Source organism: Lytechinus pictus, chromosome 9 (assembly GCF_037042905.1).
Source record: "Lytechinus pictus isolate F3 Inbred chromosome 9, Lp3.0, whole genome shotgun sequence".
NCBI lineage: Eukaryota > Metazoa > Echinodermata > Echinoidea > Temnopleuroida > Toxopneustidae > Lytechinus > Lytechinus pictus.
The window spans coordinates 10773934-10794006 of NC_087253.1; the positions used below are offsets into that span (position 1 = coordinate 10773934).

The following is a 20073-nucleotide window of genomic DNA, read 5'->3' on the forward strand; positions in this document are numbered from 1 at the left end:
AATTGGTTGAAAATTGATGAAGTAGTTCAAATCGCAAGGTTTTACCTAAATTTGCCATATAATATGATGTTACCATGGCAACACAATTTCTGAATCACACACAAAAAAGTGCCTTGCACATATTTACTTTAATACTAATGTGTGTGCCAAAATTCAAGAGAATTTGTTATGAACAAAGGAAGTAGTTCTAATTGCAAGATTTCTACCTAATTTTTGTCATCATATACTGTTTAATACTATGGCAATACACTTCTTTTTTAATTGATACTTTTGTAATTGAAAAAATGTCATGGGCGAAAAGGAAACTCAGGGCCTGTTTCAAAATAATCTTCAATCTTAAAATGAAGTTAAGTACGAGAATTCGGTTTCTCTTGAAAGAATGCTAAATTTTCTACAACTTTTTTTTATATCTGCAAAGAAGTTACGATTAAAGACTTAAAAACTATGTATTGGTTTTATTTTGTTTAAATTTGAAACAATTGAAACTCCTTGGCACTGTAAGAGGTAAATGCCTTGCTCACGAACAGGGGTGGATCCAGGAATTTCCAAAAGGGGGGGGGGCACATTTCTCCGAGGAAAAATCTGACAAGCCAATAAAAAAAGGGTCATCACTTTCAAAGGGGGGGGGGCACTGTTTTAATGTTTAACAGCATTTTTTACATTACAACTTTTAAAAGTGCCTCCCCCGGATCAGCCAGTGCTCACGATCATAGGTTCCGTGGTGGGGAATCGGAATCAGGACTTTTATTTTGGGTCTGGTAATTAAAACACTCGACCACAACACATGCACGCGCCCTCTCACACTCATACACACACACACACCATTGTAATTTGACCATCGGAGACTCACCTCTATCAATAATCGCCTACACACTCGAAACCTGAATTTAACTGGCAGACAAATCATATTTACTACATGAAACGGTTTAAAATGAAATTTTCTTGCATTTTACCCACCAACCGGGGACGTCCCCGAGAGTATATAGGACGTCGCCTGTTGATGGGTGAAATACAAGGAAATTTTCCAAGAAGTGCTGGTTACAATTTTGCCCACTTTTTTTTACAGTGTGTGTAATTCAGCACATGAGAGGACGATTCATGGGAATACTTTGTACGTTAGCACACGCCAGAATGAACAACATATTCACGTCGACAATAGCACAATTGAAAATGACAAAAACTACTTTACGTTTCATCTTTCTATATCATTTTAATGGATAACACGTGGATTCATGTCACGTTTTTTTTTCAATATATATAAATATTCTGTTGTATGTGAATTTAATAAAATTAATGCTGTTAAGCTGCCAGTTTGCAGGTCTGGAGCCCGTTGCAGAAAGAGTTGCATCAAGTTAATGCAACTCAAAAAATCTTGCGCAGCTTGATTTTCAGCCAATGAAGCACCCATATTTGGGACTTGCGCTTGATATTTTGACTTTCTGCAACAGGCCCCAATAACAATAATAACAATTGACATAACGTTGAAATTGTTGATAGTTTGATTTGAAAAAAAAAGAGTTAAGGTGATGTAATCGCATTTGTTGATCACAGTGAACTTCATGAACATTTTGTGATTAAAAGCACTGATTCAAAATCATTACATTGTTTAATGCAGGCGTGTACATGTAGAATTGGATGGAGGACTATGAATGCACTCAGGATTATCCATTTCGGTTGACAACATTATGATGATTATCCATTGCTATTGACGACATTATGAGGATTATCCATTTCGATTGACGACATTATGCAGCATCTCCTGTGTAAAAAGAAAATATGTGATAATGAATCGATCAAAAATTGAATAGTGAATTAAGGCGTGCACGAGAATAATCATAACAAAATCTAAAAACGAATTCATATTACCTGCATTGTCCTCTTAGCTTATCGTCATGATGCTGAGTCGATTCATAAATCATAAAGACGCAATTTGATGCATTTTAGTCTTGTCTATTATATCTACTCTGGAATCGTTTATATTTTTGTCCATGCAGTATTCCATCTATCTCACTCTCTCTCATAATGTTTGTTATTATATTGCATGAAAAGCCATGGAAACAATTGAAAGCGAGATTCAGAAAATGCCCCAATGCATGGCAGTTTTTTCTGTCGCATATTACAAGGTCCGGCCCCGAATTTAGCTTCCACGAATGGTTCACCTGTAGGAGGCATACATCGGTATTCTATTAGCACTGAAGAAGTGAGATACGAATTATGTTCATAATTATAATTACAATACAATACTGCAAAAGTTCTTCACGTGTCTAGATGTAATTCTATTAAAAAAATCACCACGCGCTTGGCGTTCGCTATAGATGACTAAGGTTAGATGTGTATACTCTTCATGAATTTCTGAAAATAGTCCTTGAAATGTCCCTGTTAGGGGTGAACAACAATTTCAGCTCGCGATCCGCGCTCGAATTGTTTGTTTAGTGAGACTGGTACGTATCGTCCGATGAAAATCTTCGGATGATCTGCTGTCCCTGTCCACCAACTTTCAACAAAAGTCTCACAGCTCTCCATTTTGATTTTGCGTTGAAGAAAGTGTCTCCGTAGTACATGCGAAACCTCCCTAATGTCTGTTACAAAGCGTCGGGTTAATACACCCAGTTATCGAAGAATGAAAATAATGTCCCCACATCTTCAATTTAATTCGTTTAAATATTTTATTGTCGTGCATCGTATAGAATTGATATACAGTTTGACTTTCAAGAATGATAGATTTTCACATCGTGATTACTGCTTGCCAGGACCCATTTACCTCCCCTATATTGAGTGCAGCACATTGGGGATAACATTTTAGTTTCCTGAAGGAAACTATGCCATGCCTGCATGGGATTTGAACCCACGACGGCACAACACTCTGTTTCAAAGTCCAGAGATTAATCCACTGGGCCACAGTGATCCCCATAATATAATAATATAATATGATATATTGCATACGCAAAGGTTACGTTTTCAAAGACAGAATCAATGCAAAGATAGCCGATCTCTGTTTCCATTCATGAATTTGCTGCCTAGCTTTCTATTGTATCCAAATTCCCTTCGGCCTTTTATTTTCTTTTTCACCACTCCCCCCCCCCCCCCCCCCCTCTTTTTCCGTTTATACAATTTTTTTTATAGACACCTGAGTACCCACGCCTACGGCACAGTGGATTACTCTGCATAGCAACCGAATGGTTTAACCATTATAAACTGTGTGGGGTGTGGGAAAGTGTGTGTGTGTGTGTGTGTGTGTGTGTTGAATGAGTTTTTACAGACGTGTGTCTTTTTTTTTTATATCATGTATAAACTTTGATTATTATTGTTATTTAATTTTATATCCCTCATGAATATTCATGAGTATTATAGATAAACGATTGGCCAATTCGCGATCATGTGACAAAGTATAATTTCAATAGGAAAGCACATTGCTGCAGATAGCTCCGTAGTTTTCTCCTATAGCTCCGTATATTTTTCGATATACTATACTATCATTGGGAGAAGTGCGCATGCTCATGCTCTATATGTTCTCTCAACGTTGAACTGCGCATGTTCCCTGACCCGATAGCCGCAAAAATAAATAAACAAAATAAAATACAAGCTCTCGCTTAAATTGCTTACCGGCAATCTGAAAAAAAAACAATGTGGAATGGGTCTAGATTATAATGCAGAAAATGTAATTCCATGACGGCCTTTCATACAGGATTATTCAAATTATACCTAACAATTAGGAACAATGTGAGTCAAGATCCCTTACTTAGCCTGCGCGTTTACAATTTAATTTTGACTGCAACAACAGCGGCGCAGCGGCCCTCTCATTAACTGCAGTCGGGTAGAAGCGAGCCGCGCGCAGTCTACCCAGGAACTGGTTAGCATTAGCTCGGCAGGCCTGCATTTGTAGGACTAACTAGTTACATCCGGCAACGTGAGAATTGGTCTAATCTTGGGGGGTCACTCTCCACATGGACTGCTACCATGGCTACCCACCCGTGTCCAACAACCTCAGAAACGCACCCTAAATGGCGTAACTACATTAACTAAATTTGCAACCCTAAATGGCGTAACCCACGAGAAAAGCCACCCTAAGTGGCGTGAACAGAGAAATCCCCTAATTTGATACCCTAAGTGGCGTAAACATCGAAATCGAATAATTTTATACCACAGGGGCTGCGGAAGCGGGGCGCTGGGGGGCTTCAGCCCCCACCCCCACTTTGAAAACCGTTCCGCGGCCCCTGTATCATACTGATGACTGATGTTAAATACACCAGGTATAAATTCCTTTTTTTTGTGTTATTGAAAGTACTGTAATGCCAATATGATTACTCTCAAGGACACCTCTCTAAGCCACTTTGAATAGCCATCTTTTAGCCTAAATTAATGAATGTAAGTGAAAAATGTTGCTTGTCTTGACTGACTGATGCATCACTTACCATTCGTTTTACTAATTTTATCAAAACTTGAAAGAATGGAATCCATACCAGTTAATGTGTAGAAAAAATACACACATTAATCATATTCATTTGTTTGCATCCCTGCAAGCCAAGCATAGTCGCTTGAAACAGGCCCGGTACATGATAGCATTCCTCTGCGATCTGTGAGCGTGTGGTATAGGTATAACGCAGAAAATAGTGATTGCCAGTCCAACCTCGGATAAATGATTCCCACTATACTTTCTCAAAGCCTGATATATTTGTATATTATTTATCGTTTCATTCGTGATGTTTAATTTGAAATGAAATCTAATCAAAAATATGCTGGGAATAATCAATCAGATATAATTATTAAGGTCTGGTCCGACCTTTAAAGTTTCTTCTTTTATGTGTTTTTTAAAGGAGCCTACATCATCATGCAAGCTCTGCTTTTTAGTTTGCCGGCCCTCCCTCTCAATTAGTAATAGTTTGTTTCGATTTGTAGAGTCTGTGTTGATGATAATGTGATCATACACAGCAAAAACTGTGGTGTTAACCGGTGTACATAGAGGACCACTCCAGTTATTTCACTCCGGTGTTAAATTGATGGTGTTAGTTTAACACCTATAGGTATTATTACAACACCTTTGGTTGTTACATTTACACTCTTTGGTGTTATGTTCAATCTCTAGGGTGTAATTTTAACACCTCGGGGTGTGGTCCTCTATTAACACCAACTGGTGTCAGTTTTAACACCACAGTTTTTACAGTGTATTATGCCATGCTAACTGTGTCATTAGAAATATGAAAAGTTGAGAGTAGATACAATTGATTTGACTTGAATCAACGCCACCATCCGAAAGACGAGTCCAGGGTCCCGTAACACAAAGGATAGCGAATAATCGTACGCTTCACTGTAAAAACTGTGTAATGAAAACTAACACCAGTTGGTGTTAATAGAGGACCACACCCTGAGGTGTTAAAATTACACCCTAGAGATTTAACATAACACCAAAGAGTGTAAATGTAACAACCAAAGGTGTTGTAATAACACCTATAGGTGTTACACTAACACTGTCAATTTAACGCCGGTGTGAAATAGCTGGTGTGGTCCTCTATGTACACCTGTTAACACCACAGTTTTTGCTGTGTTGGTTTTCACGATTAATTGTACATTGTAGTTTATGCAATCAATCGCAGAAAAGTGTTCTTAAATCATTGCTAAGGTTTTTGTTACGGCCAGCATGCGAAAGACGTGACAAGGACTCAAAATTAGCTTGTTTTCAGTCGGTAGGCGTTTGCTATAAACATAACATGTATCTGGTCTCGAATAAAGGCTACAAACATACACAATATTACTTCCTCTCTTCCCTCTTCATCTTGTTTTTATCCTCCTAAAATTTGTCTATTTCATTCATAATTATTATTCTGTTGATCTACCGTCTGTTTATTTGACACATTTTTTCCTTAAGTTTTTTATTTTACTTTGATTACATCTCCACTAAAGCATCAATGACGTGAGGTAACAATTAGAAAGTAAGATTCAAACTTACCATAAAATATTTCCTCAGCCACATCTTTAGCTACATGTAGAACAGAAATCAAATGAATAAAAAACGGAGAATTACCATTGGCATTCCTTTAAAAGAAACTGAGTACGATTATATGATGCCTACTCATTAGGTTATTAAGCTGCATCCTGAAATTATCCCATTCACTTTTTAAATAACTCTCTATATAGCTACATGATTACCGGCCAAACTTCCACATTCCCGTATTCGTTCGTTTTTCCCGCCACCCATCCTACAGTCTTTTCGACCGAATGTTTCTAATAGAAACGATATAAATTTTCAGGTTTGAAAATGATATAGAATCGGTTGATTGATGAATATTTTAGACAGTAATTCGACTGAACTAATTTAGGGAAACAATCGTGACTTTTTTCGAATGAAATACTTAATAACGAAGTGACATGAAATAACTGAAAAGACTCGAATGTCTTTTAAAATTTTACAATCTTAATTCCACTTTTCAAAAGTAGAATTGACATTAATGAAAATAGTTAACCTAATTCTCCATGGAAATCTGATTTGAATTATAATTATACAGGGGCGGATCCAGCTTTTTATAAAGGGGGGTTTGGGGTGGTATGCGAGGGAGCGTAGCGACCGAGTCCAAGCGAGCGGAGCGAGCGAGGGGGGAGGGTGTGGGAGGGGGTGTCCCCCCTCCCACAGTAGGGAAAATTTTTGAAAATCTGTGTGTGAAACTGGCGTTTTCTAAAATTACAAGTTTAAAAAAAAAGATAAGATTAAAAAAAATGGTCCCCGGATTTTTTTTTTTGGGGGGGTTGCAACCCCCCCAACCTCCCCTCTAGATCCGCTTCTGTTATAGACTTAGTTTTGAATAGCAATTACCTCAAAGAAGCTATCAATGAATAATAATTGTAAATATGAATGTTACTATAAGCACTGAAGAATATAACACCTACCAAAGGTGTCAAGTTTCACGTTCCCATCCTCACGCATTTCAGCTTTGTGTTCTCTTATCATACCCGGGCCTAGATAGGGTTAAAGATGTTTGTAAAAAGTGATCACATTATGCTATGCTTACTGTGTCATCATTGTAAATATGAACAGTTGAAAATGGATAGTAAAATAATTGAATTAGTATGATATGAATCAACGCCACCTTGCGAAAGACGTCATCGGGGTCCCGACACACAATGGTCATTGATTATTAATCGTACGTACGCTTAACCCCGCGCTTGACTTTCATGATTTTCAGTGTTCATTGAAGTCTATTATATTATTCGGGTAGATATGATCAAATTTATTGCATGACAGTCAAATTGGGTACGACTGCAATTTTTTTTTGCTGGAAGTTGTAGTATGGGGTGTCTATTTCAAAAATCCGACGGGTGCCACCTCGGCACCCTTGCGCATTTTTCACATTGCCGTCATAGGCCACGCCCTTTTTTCACACACCTCTTAATTAAGATTTTCTTATTTTAAGGAATAAACATACCATATTTGGTATCAAATTAAAGCCAATGAAAAACAAATGTAAATTTATGGATCACTGGACATTTAAATTACGCAAAGGTCAGTTAAAGGTCATACACATACACTCCTCTTCTTCTTGTTAATATCCTTGTGAGATTTGTCTATCTAATTCCTTATTCTTATTCTTTTGATCTCCCGTCTGTTTATTTGACACATTTCTTCATTATATTTTTACTTCAATTATATCTCCACTAAAGCATCGAATTAGATAGTAGGATTGAATCTTACCATATATTGCTTCCTTGGCCACATCTTTAGCTACATGTAGAACAGAAATCAAAGATATTGAATAAAGTAGAATAGTTATTGAAATTACTATTTAAAAAATTGAGTACGAGTATATGATGCCTACTAATTATGTTATTATGTTGCATCCTGAAATTATCAATTTCATTTTTTGTCTCGCCTGCATAGCAGAGCGAGACTATAGGCGCCGCTTTTCCAACGGCGACGGCGACGGCGGCGGCGGCGGCGTCAACATCAAATCTTAACCTAAGGTTAAGTTTTTGAAATGACATCATAACTTAGAAAGTATATAGACCTAGTTCATGAAACTTGGACAAAAGGTTAATCAAGTATTACTAAACATTCTGCCTGAGTTTCAGGTCACATGATCAAGATCAAAGGTCATTCAGGGTCAATGAACTTAGACCATGTTGGGATTTTTTTTTTTTCAAAATCTTAACCGAAGGTTAAGTTTTTGAAATGACATCATAACTTAGAAATTATATGAACCTAGTTCATGAAACTTGGGGATAAGCTTAATCAAGTATTAGTAAACATCCTGCTCGAGTTTCAGGTCACATGACCAAGGTCAAAGGTCATTTAGGGTCAATGAAATTTGGCCAAGTTGGGGGTATTTGTTGAATTACCATCATAACTTTGAAAATGTATGGATCTAGTTCATGAAACTTGGACATTAGGTTAATCAAGTACCAATGAATATCCTGTGCGAGTTTCAGGTCACATGACCATGGTCAATGGTCATTTAAAGTCAATGAACTTTGGCCGTGTTGGGGGTATTTGTTAAATTACCATCCTAACTCTGAAAGTTTATGGATCTAGTTCATAAAACTTGGACATAAGAATAATCAAGTATCACTGAACATCCTATACGAGTTTCAGGTCACATGATCATGGTCAAAGGTCATTAAAGGTCAATAAACTTCGGCCATGTTGGGGGTATTTGTTGAATTACCATCCTAACTATGAAAGTTTATGGATCTAGTTCATAAAACTTAGGATACAAGAGTAATCAAGTATCACTGAACATCCCCTGTGAGTTTCAGGTCACAAAACCAAGGTCAAAGGTCAGTTAAGGTCAATAAACTTAGGCCATGTGGTAATTGTTGAATTGCCATCAAAGTTTATGGATAGAGTGAATGAAATGTGGACATGGGTGTAGTTGACAAGTCTTAGGTCACCGTTCAAATGTCATTTATGGTCAATGAATGTGGTATTATGTCATTATATGAATGGTGTTTTTGTGAATGATTATTTTATAGTAGTTTTCAAAGTAAGCACTGCTGCCATATTAAATCGCGTAATGCAGGCGAGACTGCCAGATCAGAGGCGTTCCACTTGTTTAAATAACTACCTCACTACACGATTACAGGCTAAATTTCCACATTCCCGTGTTTGTTCGTTTTTTCCCACCCATCCCCCAGTCATTTCGAGGAATGTTTGTAATAGAAACGATATAAATTTTCAGGTTTGAAAGTAATATAAATTCGGCTGATTGGTGAATATTTTAGACAGTAATTCGACTGAACTAATTTAGGGAAACAATCGTGACTTTTTTTTTCGAATGAAATACTTAATAACGAAATGACATGAAATAACTGGAAAGACTCGAATGTCTTTTAAAACTTTACAATCTTAATTCCACTTTTCAAAAGTAGAATTGAAATTAATGAAAATAGTTAACCTAATTCTCCATTTAAATCTGATTTGAATTATAATTATAGACTTAGTTTTGAATAGCAATTACCTCAAAGAAGCTATCGATGAATAATAATTGTAAATATGAATGTTACTATAAGCACTGAAGAATATAACACCTACCAAAGGTGTCAAGTTTCACGTTCCCATCCTCACGCATTTCAGCTTTGTGTTCTCTTATCATACCCGGGCCTAGATAGGGTTAAAGATGTTTGTAAAAAGTGATCACATTATGCTATGCTTACTGTGTCATCATTGTAAATATGAACAGTTGAAAATGGATAGTAAAATAATTGAATTAGTATGATATGAATCAACGCCACCTTGCGAAAGACGTCATCGGGGTCCCGACACACAATGGTCATTGATTATTAATCGTACGTACGCTTAACCCCGCGCTTGACTTTCATGATTTTCAGTGTTCATTGAAGTCTATTATATTATTCGGGTAGATATGATCAAATTTATTGCATGACAGTCAAATTGGGTACGACTGCAATTTTTTTTTGCTGGAAGTTGTAGTATGGGGTGTCTATTTCAAAAATCCGACGGGTGCCACCTCGGCACCCTTGCGCATTTTTCACATTGCCGTCATAGGCCACGCCCTTTTTTCACACACCTCTTAATTAAGATTTTCTTATTTTAAGGAATAAACATACCATATTTGGTATCAAATTAAAGCCAATGAAAAACAAATGTAAATTTATGGATCACTGGACATTTAAATTACGCAAAGGTCAGTTAAAGGTCATACACATACACTCCTCTTCTTCTTGTTAATATCCTTGTGAGATTTGTCTATCTAATTCCTTATTCTTATTCTTTTGATCTCCCGTCTGTTTATTTGACACATTTCTTCATTATATTTTTACTTCAATTATATCTCCACTAAAGCATCGAATTAGATAGTAGGATTGAATCTTACCATATATTGCTTCCTTGGCCACATCTTTAGCTACATGTAGAACAGAAATCAAAGATATTGAATAAAGTAGAATAGTTATTGAAATTACTATTTAAAAAATTGAGTACGAGTATATGATGCCTACTAATTATGTTATTATGTTGCATCCTGAAATTATCAATTTCATTTTTTGTCTCGCCTGCATAGCAGAGCGAGACTATAGGCGCCGCTTTTCCAACGGCGACGGCGGCGGCGGCGGCGTCAACATCAAATCCTAACCTAAGGTTAAGTTTTTGAAATGACATCATAACTTAGAAAGTATATAGACCTAGTTCATGAAACTTGGACAAAAGGTTAATCAAGTATTACTGAACATTCTGCCTGAGTCTCAGGTCACATGATTAAGATCAAAGGTCATTTAGGATCAATGAACTTAGACCATGTTGGGAATTTTTTTTTTCAAAATCTTAACCGAAGGTTAAGTTTTTGAAATGACATCATAACTTAGAAAGTATATGGACCTAGTTCATGAAACTTGAGGATAAGCTTAATCAAGTATTAGTGAACATCCTGCTCGAGTTTCAGGTCACATGATCAAGGTCAAAGGTCATTTAGGGTCAATGAACTTTGGCCAAGTTGGGGGTATTTGTTGAATTACCATCATAACTTTGAAAAATTATGGATCTAGTTCATGAAACTTGGACATTAGGTTAATCAAGTACCACTGAATATCCTGTGCGAGTTTCAGGTCACATGACCATGGTCAATGGTCATTTAAAGTCAATGAACTTTGGCCATGTTGGGGGTATTTGTTGAATTACCATCCTAACTATGAAAGTTTATGGATCTAGTTCATAAAACTTGGGATACAAGAGTAATCAAGTATCACTGAACATCCCCTGTGAGTTTCAGGTCACAAAACCAAGGTCAAAGGTCAGTTAAGGTCAATAAACTTAGGCCATGTGGTAATTGTTGAATTGCCATCAAAGTTTATGGATAGAGTGAATGAAATGTGGACATGGGTGTAGTTGACAAGTCTTAGGTCACCGTTCAAATGTCATTTATGGTCAATGAATGTGGTATTATGTCATTATATGAATGGTGTTTTTGTGAATGATTATTTTATAGTAGTTTTCAAAGTAAGCACTGCTGCTATATTAAATCGCGTAATGCAGGCGAGACTGCCAGATCAGAGGCGTTCCACTTGTTTAAATAACTACCTCACTACACGATTACAGGCTAAATTTCCACATTCCCGTGTTTGTTCGTTTTTTCCCACCCATCCCCCAGTCATTTCGAGGAATGTTTGTAATAGAAACGATATAAATTTTCAGGTTTGAAAATAATATAAATTCGGCTGATTGGTGAATATTTTAGACAGTAATTCGACTGAACTAATTTAGGGAAACAATCGTGACTTTTTTTTCGAATGAAATACTTAATAACGAAATGACATGAAATAACTGGAAAGACTCGAATGTCTTTTAAAACTTTACAATCTTAATTCCACTTTTCAAAAGTAGAATTGAAATTAATGAAAATAGTTAACCTAATTCTCCATTTAAATCTGATTTGAATTATAATTATAGACTTAGTTTTGAATAGCAATTACCTCAAAGAAGCTATCGATGAATAATAATTGTAAATATGAATGTTACTATAAGCACTGAAGAATATAACACCTACCAAAGGTGTCAAGTTTCACGTTCCCATCCTCACGCATTTCAGCTTTGTGTTCTCTTATCATACCCGGGCCTAGATAGGGTTAAAGATGTTTGTAAAAAGTGATCACATTATGCTATGCTAACTGTGTCATCATTGTAAATATGAACAGTTGAAAATGGATAGTAAAACAATTGGATTGATATGATATGAATGAACGCCACCTTGCGAAAGACGTCACTGGGGTCCCGACACACAATGGTCATTGATTATTAATCGTACGTACGCTTGACCCCGCGCTTGACTTTCATGATTTTCAGTGTTCATTGAAGTCTATTATATTATTCGGGTAGATATGGTCAAATTTATTGCATGACAGTCAAATTGGGAACGACCGCAATTTTTTTGCTGGGAGTTGTAGTATGGGGTGTCTATTTCAAAAATCCGACGGGTGCCACCTCGGCACCCTTGCGCATTTTTTCACATTGCCGCCATAGGCCACGCCCTTTTTTCACACACCCACCTCTTAATTAAGATTTTCTTATTTTAAGGAATAAACATACCATATTTGGTATCAAATTAAAGCCAATGAAAAACAAATGTAAATTTATGGATCACTGGACATTTAAATTACGCAAAGGTCAGTTTAAGGTCATACACATACACTCCTCTTCTTCTTGTTAATATCCTTGTGAGATTTGTCTATCTAATTCCTTATTCTTATTCTTTTGATCTCCCGTCTGTTTATTTGACACATTTCTTCATTATATTTTTCTTCAATTATATCTCCACTAAAGCATCGAATTAGATAGTAGGATTGAATCTTACCATATATTGCTTCCTTGGCCACATCTTTAGCTACATGTAGAACAGAAATCAAAGATATTGAATAAAGAAGGAGAATAGTTATTGAAATTATTATTAAAGAAAACTGAGTACGAGTTTATGATGCATACTCTTTATGTTATTAAGTTGCATCCTCAAATTATCAATTTCAGTTTTTTTTAATAACTCCCTAACTACACGATCACCATTTCTACATTCCCGTGTTCGCCGTTCAGTTTTTCCCCACCCATCCCCCAGTTTTTTCGACGAATGTTTCTAATAGGAATAAGCTATTTTAATTTATTAAAATGAATAAGAAGTATATTCGAAATGTTACTTGTAAAGCGTAAAGTTCACTCTGTATACATGGTAGAGTGCTCGAGGCGCATTGAGAGCTAAGAATTGAATAAACTAATTTGGAGGAGATTTTTAAGACTGAGTCGAAAGATATACATTTATTTTCTTCAGGGAGGCTAAATCCACAATGTGGGGCATGCATGACAATATGTGACCTTCTCCCATTTTTCACATTTTGAATGACAACAGACGCGGATCCAGGGGGGCACAGGGGGCACATGCCCCCCCCCCTTTGAGAAGCAAAATTAAAAATTTGTAATGTAAAAATGCCATGGGGGGGTTTGTCAAATTTTTTCGGGTACGAAATATCCTTAATTTGTCGTTGAAAACCTGGGGGTGGCCTTTACAAAATTTTCCTTGGAAAAGTTTGCGGTGCTGATTCATGAATGAAATGAAAATTGAACAACTAAAACATTAGCATATCTTAATTTAACTATTAAATCTTTCTTTTAATACCGAATTACGACGGGCCAATTTACACTCATCTCAATCACCCTAACCTTGTCATTCAAAATGTTATTTAAAAAAATGGGGGAAGATCACATATTGTCACGCATGCCCCACATTGTGGATTTCCATGTAGCCTCCCTGAAAAAAAAAATGTATATCTTTCGACTCAATCTTTTAAAAATCTCATCAAAATTATTTTATTCAGGCGCGATAGCTCAGTCGGTAGAGCGGGGGATTCGTATTCCGGTGACCCGGGTTCGAATCCCACCTGGTGCCCTAGTGCCACTTGGTAAGGCATTAAAGGGATGGTCCGGGCTGAAAATTTTTATATCTTTATACATAGAGTAGAATTCGCTGAGCAAAATGCCGAAAATTTCATCAAAATCGGATAACAAAAAATAAAGTTTTTAAAGTTTAGCAATATTTTATGAAAACAGTCGTCATGAATATTCATTAGGTGGGCTGATGATCTGATGTCACATCTCCACTTTCCGTTTTATTATGTTTTTTTTTTCATTATTCATACTTGTGTGAATAATATGTCTCCCTTATAATGAAATAAGTTGCAATAAATATCTAATGCACTAGATCAGTTGTCAATCCAAGTTTTCTAGTTCTTGGAGGAAAAAAATTGAATAGACCTAATTTCATATAATAAGATACAAAAGAACAAGTGGAGATGTGACACCATCGGCCCACCTAATGAATATTCATGATGATTGTTTTCACAAAATATTGCTCAACTTTAACATTCAATAACTTTGTTATTTGCAGAAGCGGATCTAGAGGGGGGTTGGGGGGGTTGCAACCCCCCCCCCCCCCAAAAAAAAAAAAATCCGGGGACCATTTTTTTTAATCTTATCTTTTTTTTTAAACTTGTAATTTTATTTTATTCTATTTCTATGTATTTATTTTTCAAAAATTTTCCCTACTGTGGGAGGGGGGACACCCCCCTCCCACACCCTCCCCCCTCGCTCGCTCCGCTCGCTTGGACTCGGTTGCTACGCTCCCTCGCATACCACCCCAACCCCCCCCCTTTATAAAAAGCTGGATCCGCCCCTGATTTGTTATCCGATTTTGATGAAATTTTCGGCATTTTGCTCAGTGAATTCTACTCTATTTATTAAGCTATAAATACTTTCAGCCCGGACCATCCCTTCAATCCTCAGTACCAGGTCCTTCGGAGATGACCTTTAGCCGTCGGTCCTCTGGTTACTTGCTTACAAGCATTCATGCTTTCTTAGCAATCAGTTTTTAAAAAATCACCACCAGTCACCAATGACACAGCTTTATGATTTTAAACAATAATCACTACATTAACGATCAGTGTAATTAAAATCAGTGTTGCTCCCATTAAAAGAGAACGAAACCCTAGAACCATAAGTGAACCCGTAGTGAAACAAAATAGAAGAATATCAATGAAAGCTTGAGAAAAAATTTATATACGAACAGAAAGAAAGTCATGAGCATTTGAATTTCGAAATGATACGAAGATCCTATAGCTCTCATTGGCAATGCGACCCGATGTCGTACGCAGATGTGTACTGGCCCTTTGGAGGCCTATATACGGAAAATCTACCCCCAAAATGTATATTTCTATCATTCTCATAATACTCTTTATCCATGAAACCTCTGGCATGTCCTCCCATGAAGAAAAAATAACACATAAAACTCCGGTGTTGATTTACCACCAGCCTGGATTCCACTAGCGTACCTACGGGGGGGGGGGGCAGGGGGGCACTCTGCCCCCCCTGACGAGTCACAACCCATGCAAAAACGTATCTTTGCCCCCCCCCCCTGACGGGCTTGAAAAACCTTTTTTGCCCCCCCCCCCTGACGAGCTTTAAGACCTTTAATGCCCCCCTGACGAGCTCGAAGACCTTTTTTTTTTTTTTTTTTTTTTTTTTTTTTTTGCTTGTCAATTTTTTTCTGGTACGAAATCCTTTATTTGTGATCGAAGACCTTATTTTTTTTTTTTTTTTTTTTTTTTTTTGCTTGTAAAATTTTTGGGCGGACGGTTTTGCCCCCCCTGTGGAAAATCCTAGGTACACCACTGCTGGATTCTATATCTTTGTATTGTATTTTGTGTATTGTATATATTCATATGTCCACAGGCGTATCCCGCCACAAGCATGTGCTTCTAGGGACCTATGCCTTCCTCTGTACACATAAGTTGTATATATTTATATTCTTTATGGAAATTGATTTCATATGAATTCTTGTGAACAAAAATGTAGAAATTTTGTAAAATGGAGGAAAATAAATGTTTATTTGAAATGAAAATGAAATGAAAAATATGTCCACACCGGAGAGATATTGGAACAACACCAGTTTGGAATCAAACCAATGCTGTTTTAACACTAATTGGTGTTGTATAAAGTTAAACACTTATCTGGTGTTAGACCATAACCAAACTGGTGTTGTTTAACACTTCCCTGTTGTGGACACATATATATTCCTGGCTGGTACTAAATCAACATCGGAGTTTATGCAGTGTGTAAAAAAAAAGTAATTGGGGAATCATGTACAAGCCTGAAAGTCCTAAGCTCACGATAGACTCGAGGAAAATAACAAGTTAAGCAAAATATGCAGAAAAGTGAATGGGGAGTTGTACAAGCCTGAAACATACATTTTTGGTCGCATTACCAACGGGAGCATGTAGCGATCGCAACATATGGTTTTGGGTAGGTCCTTTTCAGGACCAACAATTGCCCAGGAAGGATGAAAGCTTTCAGAAGTTACATCGATCTCAACATTCAAATGCTCATTATCATTATTATTATTTCTGCAGTGTTTCCTCAAAATGTCATTGATTTGTTTCTTTGATTCTTTCTATCTTCACCCGAGCAAACATTTGGAAAGAAAAACTGTATTGTCATTATTTACTTACCAGGAGCTGAAGAAGCTTGGTAAACACAGAAGATGAATACCAAGAAGAGAGGGATGGCGAGTCGTGCGGACTTCATCTTGTTTCAAGACCGGAACAACGGTTGTAGGATCGTGCCAGTCAGGTATCAGATAAACTTGTTGAAGCGAATACCGTTGTCGTCTTCGACGTCTGAGTATGTATCTGTAAAGATATCCCTCTTTATGTAGTTTCAACGAGTTTATTATTCTATATGATTTTCATTCAGTCGTGTTCGATCACCAAATCCAATCATTAAATGTGGTGGAAGGTTATACCAGCATCATGATGTGATGGCACTTTCTTGGTTTTTCTTTGAATTGCCGCGTCACAGACAAGATTGAAAGTCATTGGTAACCTGAATGATTGATTGTGTTTGTCTTTGAATAAAAATGTTATCTTATAATCATTTTTCCGACTCAGCTGGCTGCCGAGAGACTAGAAATTTCTTTTTCGAACTTTCAATCAAGTCAATCACAACTTTTAGATAACATAGGAAGCCATTTACGTCTAAGATAGTCAGGTATAGTAGGAGACAGCAGAAAATGGGCCTTTTTTTTAATCAAAGTGGAGATTCGAACCCACGACCTTACGGTGATGAGTCCAATATTTTAACCACTAGACCACATGACCCACAAGTATAGAGCAAAGGTTTTTTAATTATATCATGTATGTATCTTGTAAGTTATATTTCTTGATTTCAACTCCAGTATTTGTAATGTAGACCATGAGATTTACTGTATAGGCCTAGATAATTGAACTTATTAATATTGATTTCTGTATATTTTCTCTGTAAATTCTGCAATTTATTCTGAATTAACACAGGATTGAAGACTGTACAGTTATTTGAGTAAATGCTAAGTGTCTTTTTTTATGTAATAATAAAGATAATTGAATCATACCGTACACACTAAGAAATAAAGGTTCAAAATTGAACCCCGAAAGGTTGATGCAAAATCAGCACCCTATGGGTTCAAAAATTGAACCCCTGGTTGGGGTTCATTTTTGCACCCTGCGGGTTGAAAACTGCACCCCTAGGGGTTCAATTTAAAATTTAGGGGTGCAGTTTTGAACCCGCAGGGTGCAAAAATGAACCCCAACCAGGGGTTCAATTTTTAAACCCCAATCAGGGGTTCAATTTTTGAACCCATAGGGTGCTGATTTTGCATCAACCTTTCGGGGTTCAATTTTGATCCTTTATTCCTTAGTGTGTAGGCGTTTTTCTAGTCATATGACCAGGGCCTTGCTTGATAAACCATCATCAAATACTTATGTACAAACTTTCAAACAAACTTAGTTCGTGCATGGAATAATCATTTAAAGGCCTTGGAGTTTTAGAAGTACCTGTAACAATTCGCAAACAGTTTGTAAGCGCTAATGAACAAAATTCCTTGATAAAAAAAGAATGTGGATTGGGGTGTTCCCAAGGTAAAGGGGTAAAACCCATGAGGCCGGCATTCACGAGAGTGATAACCAACGAGACCGACCGCCCGCGAGACCGACAGCCGGCAAATCCGATAGCCCGCGAGTCATCAGTCCAAAGAGATCGACACTCTGTCAAATAGGCCAACGAAAAAGGAAAGGGTACTCCGGGCTGAAAATATTTATACCTAAATAAATGGAGTAAAATCCACAAAGCAAAATGCTTAAAATTTCATCAAAATGGGATAACAAATAACGAAATTATTGAATTTTGAAGTTTAGCAATATTTTGTGAAAACAGTTATATGCACGTCATAATGAATTGTCATTAGGTGGGTTAATGATGTCACATCCCCACTTTCCTTTTTTCTTATGTTATTAACTTGAAATCGTAATTGTTTCATTTTTTCATACATGTATGAATAATATGTCTCCTCTATAATGAAATAAGTTGCAGCAATGAATATCCAATGCACTAAATCAGTTGTCAATCCTATTTTTTCAGTTCTTGGTAGAGAAAATGAATAAACCTAATTTCATAAAATAAAACACAAAAGAACAATTAGGGATATGACATCATCAATTTGCTCATTGAATATTCATGAAGATATGCCAAGAACTGTTTCAACGGAATAATGCAAATCTTTAAAATGCCATAACTATGTTATTCGTTGTCCGATTTTGATCAAATTTTCAATGTTTTGTTTGTCTGATTTTTCTTTATCTGTTTAAATCATATTATTTTCAGCCCGGAGCATCCCTTTAAACAAAATAGCTAGAGTCCCACGAATCCGACAACCTTCTAGATATATAGAGACTGGATGTTAAAGGTCTACGAGATACACTACATAAGTGGAGCGTTGTGGCCCAGTGGATTAGTCTTCGGACTTTGAAACAGAGGGTCGTGAGTTCGAATCCCAGCCATGGCGTAATTTCCTTCGGCAAGAAACTGATCCACAATGTGCTGCACTTAACCCAGGTGAGGTAAATGGGTACCGGTAGGAAGTAATTCCTTAAAAAGCTGTGTGCGCTATGAACGCCTAGCTTAGCCGGGTAATATAGGAGCGCCTTGAGCACCTAACAAGGTGGATATGTGCGCAATATAAATACCCTATATTATTATTATTATTATTATAAAGTTGAACCATGAGACCAAAATTAAACAAACCTCATGAACATGGCACATGAGACAGCCACTAGACACAAGCAGCCCACACGACCGCCCCCGCACTGTAAAAACTATGGTGTTAAAACTGACACCAGTTGGTGTTAATAGAGGACCACACCCTGAGGTGTTCAAATTAAACCCTAGAGATTGAACATAACACCAAAGAGTGTAAATGTAACAACCAAATGCGTTGTAATAATACCTATAGGTGTTAAACTAACATTGTCAGTTTAACACCGGTGTAAAATTACTGGTGTGGTCATCTATGTACACCGGTTAACACCACAGTTTTTTGCTGTGGAGGATGTCTCAGAATTTCAGGTAGCGTATGTTGGGTTGCATCAAAATAAGTTGCAGAATCGTGCGAGTACGTGCAGTTTAACTGAGATAAACTTGTTGAGAATACTTATTTGTCGTCTTTGAAGGTTGAATGTACATGTATCTCTCGACATCCCGCCATATTATGTCATGTACATGATGTATGTAGTTTCAACGAGTTCATTATTCTATGCTATGCTCTTCGTTCAGTCATTTTCAATCACAAACCTTAATTTATCCATTTTGATGTGGTGAAATGTAATACTACCTACATTGATTTGATTTGATTTATTTATTTCCGTTTCACAATTGTACATAATATGATAAACATAACATAACAAGGTCGAACTACAAGACAAAATATAATATATATAAACACAATTCAGTAAATAAAGATATATCAAATGACATTTGTATTTAAAAGTAAAACGGAGGGACTTGCCGAAAAAAGCAAAGCTTGTACAAAAGACAAGCCCCTATCTTAGTTACATTACAAAATTACAACAAATAAATATTGGGTCTTAATAATAATTTTGTTCAAAAATAAATACAAACAATCTTTGTGCACATCATTATGATGTGACTGCACTTTCTCTCCTTCCACATATCACCAGAATGTCTTTTTTTTTATTTGCCTCTTCACACTTAAAGGTGTAGTCCACCCTAGA

The 20073-nt window shown here is 36.7% G+C and overlaps 1 protein-coding gene across 1 annotated transcript; it reads right to left on the reverse strand.

Moving 5' to 3' along the window:
- Window positions 1-1183: 1183 nt before the first annotated feature.
- On the reverse strand, window positions 1184-16793 carry LOC135155403 (uncharacterized). The gene is made up of 9 exons (XM_064104309.1): window positions 16483-16793; window positions 12789-12818; window positions 11985-12053; window positions 10320-10349; window positions 9518-9586; window positions 7682-7711; window positions 6880-6948; window positions 5945-5974; window positions 1184-1759 (listed from the first exon to the last, which is right to left on the reverse strand). The coding sequence occupies exons 1-9, from the start codon at window positions 16556-16558 to the stop codon at window positions 1746-1748; spliced, it is 417 nt and encodes a 138-aa protein (XP_063960379.1). The 5' UTR covers window positions 16559-16793; the 3' UTR covers window positions 1184-1745.
- Between the last annotated feature and the right edge of the window lie 3280 nt (window positions 16794-20073).